This window comes from Cupressus sempervirens, chromosome 1 (assembly GCF_028749045.1).
Source record: "Cupressus sempervirens isolate cs-2001-9-10 chromosome 1, ASM2874904v1, whole genome shotgun sequence".
NCBI lineage: Eukaryota > Viridiplantae > Streptophyta > Pinopsida > Cupressales > Cupressaceae > Cupressus > Cupressus sempervirens.
This window is the reverse complement of record NC_143118.1, coordinates 781476807-781487020: the sequence shown is the minus strand read 5'-3', so window position 1 is coordinate 781487020 and position 10214 is coordinate 781476807. Positions and strand designations below refer to the sequence as shown.

The following is a 10214-nucleotide window of genomic DNA, read 5'->3' as shown; positions in this document are numbered from 1 at the left end:
TATTCTCTTGTGCTCCAAACATTCCTCCTTCCAATAACACAGCTATAAACACCGCCCATATTTTTATCCCGGGGTCTCCTCCCAGCCTCTCAATCAAAACTGGTTTCATAAAATTCTCTTTATCTTGGATAGTCTCCAGCTTGGGTTTCCAGCCCTGTTTACTCAAATGAACCAACTGGACAAACTCATCTGCATATGAAATCTCTAAACTGTAAAATCTACCTGCACTTTTTGCTCTTCAAGAGTTTTAAACAGCATCTGCTGTTTCCAGGCATCATCCATAAGGAACCATTCAAGAAGCGTGATAGAGATCACATCTAATCAGCTCTGTTGTTAATTTGGTAACATTACACTTTGGAATTTCCCTCAAAAGAGCCAAGCTCAGCCTACAGATCAGTTAAGGTCTTTTTGATCTCAAGGTTAGCTTGGTAAAAAGACTCAAGGATAAGGATATTGGGAGAAAAGTTCGCACAGAGAATTATGGATTCAATTTGTAGAGAGTTGAAAGGGTGAGACAAGGGAGCAATACATTTGAATCTCCATATACGCTTAAGGATAATGTATCTGAAGGTCTGAGTAATAACATTGTGATATGGGGAGAGCCCAACAATTGCTATTCCCAGGACCAAGTCTGACATAAGAGCGCAGGAAGAGTGGAGAACAGAAAATCCCAAAGGTGCTGAAATGTGGGCAGAACCACAAAGCATGCTAACGGAAACTTTGTTAGCACAGAAGGGGCAAGAAGGAGAAGGGAAAATGAAGGAGAGTTGGTCACCAATAGGAAATTTAACATGAAGGACTTTCCAAGCAATCAACTGAGCTTATGCATCTACTTTGGACTTCCAAGTTAAAGAGCTCAACATGTTGCATCTCAATGTGCTGAACTTACAATTCATTCAGATGGTTTAGTTATTGACACAGTAATTTAGCCTTCTGCTTTCAACTAAATGCATACCAGGTCATTCAGTTCAAAATCTTGTCTAGGTTCATCTGAAGTTGTTGAAGTTAAAAATATACTTATCATATAGAAAATTAGAGTCAACTAACAGGACGTAATCACTTGAGGTTTAAGATATGTTGATATTAATTCATCATCCACAAATCAATAATCCATCATCAAAGGCAATCAAAAGGATGCCATGAATTGTACATTCAAATATTGATACTGTATTTAAGCCAATATTTACACATAAAGTACCAATTCAAATAGCAACCAAAGTTTGAATTTGTCATCATCATGGTCTAGAAGGTGAAAGCTCAAGTCAAAGGATGTGAAGGACCAAGTTGGTATGTCTATTGTTTCTATATTTGCTTCATCTCTGTTCTTTTAATATTGTTGAGTGTATCCTTATGATCTCATGTTACATGCTTTTTCATGTTCACTTCACATCATGTGACAATCTACTGCCATTTGCAACATGTTCTTAATTTCATGGGCTAAAACTTACTCATGTAAGGCAGGGTGCTACATTCTTATGCTTGATTTTTCTTGCAATCTGGAGGTGTGCTCTACTCTGTTATGCCCAAAAAATTATAAATTATAATATTCATATCTTGATAACTATATATATGTATTTTTCTTGGTTCTAGACATTAGATGAGGTGATTCATTTTAGATAACACTAGCAAATATAATTAATTACACTTTACAAATTTGTTAGGCCAATTTCCTGGTAAAATGCTTCCAATGAAGCATTTGCAAACTTCTCTAATCCAATATTGAAGAGCATTTTAGTAACGAAGTACAATATTAGGATCGCACAAATTTCAAAAATGAAACAAGCTCCCACAAAAGATGAAAATGGAAGTATAACTTATGTATGCAAAGGGAGAAAGCAACTTTATCAGATTTATGGTATCCCAGAAAATGCGCATTCAAGCAGAAGAGCAAGTGTTTGTGTCATATGTCTTCTACATTGTTCAGTTTCAAAGTATACATGGTACAGAAAAGACTGCACAAAGGACTAAAAAATTCAAGCAGAACAGTATGTCTTTGTGTTATGATCTCTTCTACCTCTTAATGCTACGGAAAAGGCTGTATAAGGGACTAAACAGTCATTTCTTAAGGACAGCAAATGATGTTCTGCCGCCACTTCTTTAGCAAGGGTAAGATGACTGCACCAAGAAAATATTTGAAATTTGCCTGATCATTTGCTCTGCATCTCCACCAATGTAAGATATTGTAGGGCAGTTGAGTACTTTGCATAGGAACCTGTTTTTGGTTTGCCTGGTATGTTGCTGATTCTCAATGTAAATGTAAATCCATCATGTGCTTCAAGCAATTATGAGGGAGAAATGTACATCAGAAATTACTGACTTAAATGAACAAGAATAGCTCACCAGTCCTGTATGGAATACTAGATATTTTAATATCTTTTAAGGGTAACATACCTTTTACAGTTAGGATACATGGTAGCCATCTCTGATAAATATATAGAAGCCTGGGAGTGTCTCCAATATGACTATCAGAAATCAAGAGTTTGCAGGACTCTGTGGAAGGTAGTTTATCACTGAAAAAATGAAATCAGAAGCTAAGAAAAGATTTTGAAATGGGCAAGAATGGTACTAAAAGAATCATTGTTGCGAGAGGAAATGAAAGAATTTTTTTGTAACACAGTGAAGTCTACTTACTTTGCATGATTTATAGCGTCACAACATAAGGCCAGAGTTCTGACCATTGCCACATCACACCCTCTTGCTTGTCCATATTTTTCGCGACACTTTCTGGAAAGTGATAAGATATCACATTGGAAACATTTCTAATCTTAAGTGAGCTTAATTTATCTTCGAAACAATTATTTAAAATTCTTAAAAATACTGTCAAAGAGAACGTAACAAAATACCCTTCATCAAAATAATCACAGAAATCATCTAAAATAACAGCTCTTGGAAAATCGCTATGCATATGAAATGCAGCAAAATATTTTCTTATTCCTTCATCATCTTCTAGATACCTGCACTGCAAAGAAATATTAAAGCTATCCAAACACATTAAACGTAAAACAATCATTCACCACAAGCCAATACATAGAAAATCAACCTAAGAAAGATCAGTGCAGTGTTGAATAGAAAACCCTTACTTTATATGTACCCGTTCAAAGATATCAGAAGATGGGTCAACATCCTGCAAAAGTACCAAAATTGACCGTGTCAAAAACTGCATTGGTGTATGGTGTCAATCAATGGCACAATCTGATGTGTCAGTTTTATGATTCCATGATTTTGATTCCACTGAAAAAAGAAAAAACAATTTCCCATTCATGTCTCAGTCATGGGCACATAATGTACACACTTTGGAAGATGATGAGCAATACCATCTGCAGTTTTACTTACCTGCTCCTCCAAATGACTAGACAAACAGGGTGTCTCTTTTAATAGTGAAATTAGGCGCTAGGAAATATCAGTTTCAAATGGTCACGGCAATAAAATCTGAGTTTTTACTTAGCTGCTACATCTAATTACACGAGGTATCTCTTTAAAGAGTAAAATTAGAAACCATGAAATATCATTTTCATATGGCCATGTTTTCCTTCAACATCTTGACAATTTATAGTTACTATAGATGCCACTAATGTTCGAAAAAAGGTTAGAGGGCCACCTCTCCCAAGAAGAAAGGAAGGAAACTCAAGTCCATTCTCAAGCAAGGTGAGGAATTGGTAAATGCAAGTGAAATAGACAGAAATTGATGATAAAATTGAAATGCTCCCATCATTAAGAAGAAAAGTATTTATTATATACTATATTCCTTGCAACAGAGTTGGAAACTACTACTGTTTTACTCTTTAAAACGTAGGATAGAGGGCATACTCAGTCCAATAGGTAAGGATAAAAAGACCAATTACGTTGACCTGAAAGAACATGGTAATGGATTGGTGAATGTAGGCACCTGTTCCCCAAGAAAATTAGAGATTTTACTTCTAAATTTGAATTAAACATACTTGCAGCTTTCTCCTAGTTTGTTAACCAGACTGCAGTGTACTCTTATATATTCTTTACAAATGTAAAGCGAGCTATTTTTCTTAACCAAAAACAATAAATGTCATGTTCCTGAGTAAAAGATACTGAAGAACAGGAAACACATTCTTACGTCCTGCCTTGGTTATTATGAAATCCATCAAACAGCCACGGAACTATATTGCCAAAAAGATGCAGCATATCAAACTAAATTAACCAAGATAACGAATGGATGTGAAATCTTATCTTAAAGAACCTATATTTAGGGTCCAAATACTACAAGAATCTATGTGTGTAAATCAAGTGTTATTGATGGCTGCGTAGATTACATGTTATTGATGGCTCTTTTTCAAAGGTCAAATATACTAACTGGTCTGAGATGATATGAAATTACTTTATTAGCATTGTCATCGGTGAGACAAGTGGTTCCCTCACAAAGCACAGGGAACCCAATCGCAGAAGCACGATGCTAAAATATTTTCCCCATCTTTGAGACTATAATCTAGATGATATTCTTGGCATATATTTCTAATGGACATGGGCCTTGATTCTTCTGTAATGAATACAGATACGGTCAGGACTCAACCATGTTTCCTCATATTACAATTGTACTACGATCATACAATCATAACCTTACCCTCTATTTGACAATTCCCAAATACTCCAGAAAGCAGTCAAGGCTATCAATAACCCTAGCCAAGTTTTACCAAGGACAACATTTTAACATGAGAGAAGAAACATTTTGTAAATACCACATCTTCAAAGATGTAACTCTGCCCCTGTAGGCCTTTGATTGTCCAGTTTGCTACCTTACCACATTTTGATGACTAGATGATGCATATTATTTGAACATCAGATGTGGCCTTCACATAGAAGACCAATGACTATGGATTTTGATGCACTCCCAAAATAAAATTTACACCTTAACTCTTTCAAATAAATATATTTGTGATTCCCAAAACAAACAGAAATTAAAAGATAACTTTCCAACCTGAGGTAAAAACGGGGGATTCTTCTCGAAATTGTTTCTTTTGCAGAGAAAAACGACAGTGGCCGAGGTCTCTGTAGCACAATTATATGCAAACTGCAAAAGTAGTGATGTTTTCCCGCTACAAAATCAAACATACAACAGTCTAGAAGAAGTAAATTTTACATTCCACGATAACCGGCAATATAAAACTTAATAATTTCAAGCCACTCGAATAGAAAGAGGATGCGTTAGTACCCCGAAAGGAAAACCCATATAAATGGTAAATAAAGCGTACCCCAAAGAAGGAATGAACAATTTAAGTGGAGAAAAATGAAACATTGAAGGGGCTTTACATGTGTACCTGTGTGAAGGCCCTGAGAGCAGAATTCTTTGATTCTTCTTCTCAGTATGTTCTATGTGAGATTTCCTTCCAACCAGTTTGGCATTCACTTCGGACTGAGAGAAGAACTGTTCCAACATTGCTTGAATGAGAGATTACAGTGTCAAAATACATTATTACAAATTCCCCGGACAATCAGGTAATACAACAAAGAATGATATGTTGCATTTCCTTCCCAGAACAATGAACATTTTGGAAAAATCAGATAATGACTCGACGAACAACGACTTAGGTTATGTGTTCGAGTCAAGTCAGTTAGCTAGTGTGTTCTAATTCTTTTGGCTGTTTTGTACATTATCTAGTGCTAAATTTATTTCACTTTTTTATTAATTATTTTTTATAATTTTATTTTTGTTATCTTATTATTATTCTAATAAAAGAATTTAGATACTACTTCTAATTCAATTGCTTTTTCTACCTATTATTACATTTATTACATGTGATATTTTCAATAGTCCTTCCAATCATTATATAAAATTTAATAATCTTACGGAATAGTTTTATAGTTTATAATTAATTTTAAAAATATTATTGTTTAATTTTCTTTTGGTTCATATGAAAAAGTAGTTATTATAAATTTTATTTAATTTTGTAAAATTATTGGGGACTACATGGCAATTATGTTGAATGATCCACATGTCTTAGGTTCTTCGATTTTTCATGTTTGACAAAGCAACAATTACAATGATTGTATACTTCTACGCTTAAATAAATGTTCACTCCCACGCTTAAATAAATGTTCACTCCCTATTTTGTAGCTCAGATTTTAGCACAATTCTTTATTTCACAAATGTCAACTAGAATGTTTACATTAATTAATTCCCTAATCTTTAGGATATGGAATTGTTTATATTGGGTTCAAAGACTTGTATTAAAACATTTATCTTTGATTAAGGAGTTTAGAGGCTAAGTTTTCACATTTTGCATACATTTGAACAAATGGATTTCAAGTTTCCCTAAGCCATGTGAACTTGAATAATAATTTGGTAGATCTTTTGATTCTTGGAATGCAATTGAAAATATGTGTTCTTGTACATTCCCAAGGTAAAAAGATAGTAGAGCTGAAAAAATGTAAATACACAAAGCAGTTAAAATAGGGGGAAAAAAGGAGGTTTGAATGCATAAAAAGACTCTCGAGCATGAGTCTATCGAATAAGAATCGTAATTTGGATACAAATATTATTGTTGTCAAAGATTTATGACATATACACAGGCAAAACAATCAATACATTTAGACCATAGTATGTATTATATATTGGGTAGAAAGAAAAATAGAGTTTCGCAAAAATATTTGACGGTGTGAATGGGCAATAATCATTGTTCTAAAACCGTCCATTTTGTTTGTATGGTCGAGGCTTGACGATTATTGTATAATTGAATATAAGTTAAAGCGAAGGAAACCTTTAGTATAACAACATAATAATTGTTGAAGTTAAGGAAAGCTCAACCCCACAACTCCCAAGAATCACTACATGCAAACACATGTTATAGAAAGAGAGGAGCAAAGCTATGGAGGTTGGAATTTACAGATCCATGAGAGAGGAGACATTACAATTGAAACAATCAAAAATATATTAAGTAAATGAAATATTACAAAAACCTAGATAAATAGCCCCAGGCCCCTACCCCTCTTAAGGTAAACTTAGGTAGTGGCTAAAAACCTAGAAACTCCTACTAAACATAGATTTGAGTCCCAACAACAAGCTTAATGAGGTGAAATAGAGAAAACCATGTGGGAAAAAACCTACTCCAAGAGATGGAAAAAATGTTGAAAGACAAGTGAAAGACTATATAAGCATCCAAATTAGAAAATGTGTAGTGCCTGCCCCTAGTTCACATTTTGTTATCATTGTTGAACTCTTTTAGAGCTAGTTTTATGTTGTTGGTTAGCAGTATTGTTATAAGATTATCAAATATTGTGATATGGATTCAGTTGATATGTGATGAGATTACTTAGACTCTATATTTTATGTATGTATGATGATTATTTTTAGCATTTGCAATTATTGATGATGATTATTACATTGCTTTCAGTTATTAATGATGATTAATAAGATGATTTATTATCATATGTGTTTTCTTATGGATACTTACCTCATACTTGCATGTGTATGGTGTGCGTGTTTTCTTTGTGTGTTTGCTTTTGTATGACGTGTCTGATGTGGTTAAGGAAGGGAGTCGTAGTCACCTGCTAGTCGGGATCTACACAATGCACCACTTCCTGTCATTGCCTGTTTAGTTTAGTATATATTGTGCTTGTACATGCATGATTTTTATGCAAGTTGCAGGTACTGAATATCGACTTCCCTGAATTGTCAGGATGAGCGTACCCTATCACATTATCTCAATGATAAGAGAGGGGAGACATATTCTCAAGTCCAAATCCCAACCCTTTAAGCCATTTGTTCTAATTGAAAAATTAGGACAAGTATCTAAGTTGAGTACCCTCCGAATGCATCAGATGATGTAATTCATGATATAAACCCCTTGGTTTGATTTGTATGTATTTTGGCTATGATGGATTTTTCGTATTTTTACCTTTGTGAGTTTTTGGAGTATTTTCTATTAATTAAGCCTAATTAAAATATTTAATTAATAGTTTAATTAAATGCAAAATTAATATGGTATTTTATTATTTATCTTATTTAATTAATTGAAAAATTAATTAAATAAAATAATTAAATTGGAAGATAAAAGTTATAATATTAAATTTGGAATGTAACAATATTTATTTTAATAATAATATATTTGGAGCTCATTTTTAAATAGATGACTAAATAATATTATTATTAAAGCTAATAAATATTTTAACAATAAAATTTTGGGAAATGAAATTTAAAAGTGAAAAATATATTTTAAATTATTAACAGATTCTAAATCTCATATGATTAAAATATAAATATATTAAGATTGAAAAGAGGAGATATTAAAGTTAGTGCATGAGACTTAATAAATTAATTAAATTTGGAAAGAGTAAAGTAAATTGGAGTTATAAGCTTTCTTGAAAATTAACATGTGTCAACAACACAAGAGTTAGTGCATCAATTAAGCACAAGGTGTCTACAATTCTATGACTCATCAAAAATAATTGGAAAAGACCCATGCTTAGTTGGTGACACTTTTCAACGGTTTTAAGAAGCATTCCAAAAGTTTCTTGAAAGTTCTTGATATTCAAAAATTCATAAAAGCTTAAAAGAAAAACTTAATGGAAGCTACAAGTTTAATGGAAGCTACAAGATTAAGGGAAGCCACGAGCTACAAGCTAAGATAGAAGTTTCAAAACTTACATGCATGAGAGAAGATTCATATACTCATATATTTTTACTTGCTTCTATGCTCCTTCTAACACTTCTAATCACTTGGAGGATTCGATCGGCTCAGATTCTTGAAAGAATTGCGAATGATGGAGAAGGAAGGGATTTTCTATGGACTTCTGAGGCATGGCAAATTAGCATCAGTGTCCAGGTGCACTCGTGATATTCTTATATTTCCTTTGCACTCTTTCTCTTCTTGTCTTTATCATATCTGTTCTATGTGTCTGAATACTCTATGATTGAATCTACTATTTGAAATTAGAATCAAGATATTTTATTTGATTGAGAAGAAAACAATAAAAAAATCTTAGATCCAATTAAGGAGAAATAATTAGATCTTAATCGAATTTGGGTTCGAATTTATATTGTGATATTAGATAGAGAAGATTTGAAATTATAATAGAAATTTTATGGTAAAAATTCGAATGATTAGATGTAATCTTTCTATCAATTATATTTTTAGATGCATATGAACAAACCCTTTTATGGTTAAATTTAGAGAATAATTATTTTAACAGGAAATTCTTAATTCATCACAAATTGTCCTGTCGCTGCCCCTTGGATAGACCCGAATTCAGTCATTCATAACTTTTTATCAAGATCGAATTTATTCGATCGCTTCGGTCAGAATTGGCGCAACTTGGCCCTTTCCAACATATTTAAATTTCAGCCCGATCCAACGGTTCATTAGGGAGATATGGCCGTCGTAGTGAGACTGTTTTATTCAAGAACGAATGTCTCTTTATCTTCCATAACCAAGAGTTCTTTATGCTTAAACTTCACAAAAATAATATATCAAAGTAATATAATTAGAATTTAATAATTATTTAATTAGTCTAAAGACTAATAAGAATGTTCTAAATGAATTAATGAAGATTTTTAATAGAAAGTTGTGGATGAAGCTGACGGATAGAGATATTAAATTAATAGAGAATAGATGACTTTCAATATTAAATACTATTTAATATATATAGTTAAGAGGTGATAATTTATAAAAGTGTTTAATGATGATTATTAAGAGACTCAAATTTTAATGATATTGGATTTAGATTTAAATACGAATTATTATTATTGATAAGGAGTCATAGTTACATTATAACATTGTTATAACATAGCTACGATTTAAATTATTGATATGCCTTAAAGGTTAGTTAAATATTAACTAATGGGGCTTATGGAAATATAGTTTGATGAGTTCATTATTTATTAATGTTTGTTGAGTCTAACAAACTATTAATAAATAATGGTTTAAATAGTTACCAACAAATTTGATTAGAGATAATCTAGTGGAGATTATTTAATGAATTAAAGATATTATTGCAATCTTTCCTTATTATAATCTTATTAATATGCATTAGTTTTATATGATTTATTATCTAATCTAATTAAATTAAATTTAATTAAGATTAGTTAATAAGAAGTGTAATTAATTATTAGTCAATCTAAGTAATGGATTAAAAGAAAAGATATTTTAATATAGTTTATATAGTGGACTTTTTATAATGTATATTGAATACTATTAAACAATTTTAGAGTTGTTTAATGAAGATGATAATGTTAAGAATTTGAAAATTAT

General features: G+C 32.1%; 1 protein-coding gene across 1 annotated transcript; it reads right to left on the bottom strand.

Moving 5' to 3' along the window:
- Positions 1–1814: 1814 nt before the first annotated feature.
- On the bottom strand, positions 1815–5595 carry LOC149580195 (tRNA dimethylallyltransferase). The gene is made up of 7 exons (XM_089789977.1): positions 5286–5595; positions 4946–5063; positions 3081–3124; positions 2844–2954; positions 2632–2724; positions 2392–2510; positions 1815–2272 (listed from the first exon to the last, which is right to left on the bottom strand). The coding sequence occupies exons 1-7, from the start codon at positions 5402–5404 to the stop codon at positions 2148–2150; spliced, it is 729 nt and encodes a 242-aa protein (XP_089646103.1). The 5' UTR covers positions 5405–5595; the 3' UTR covers positions 1815–2147.
- Positions 5596–10214: the final 4619 nt, after the last annotated feature.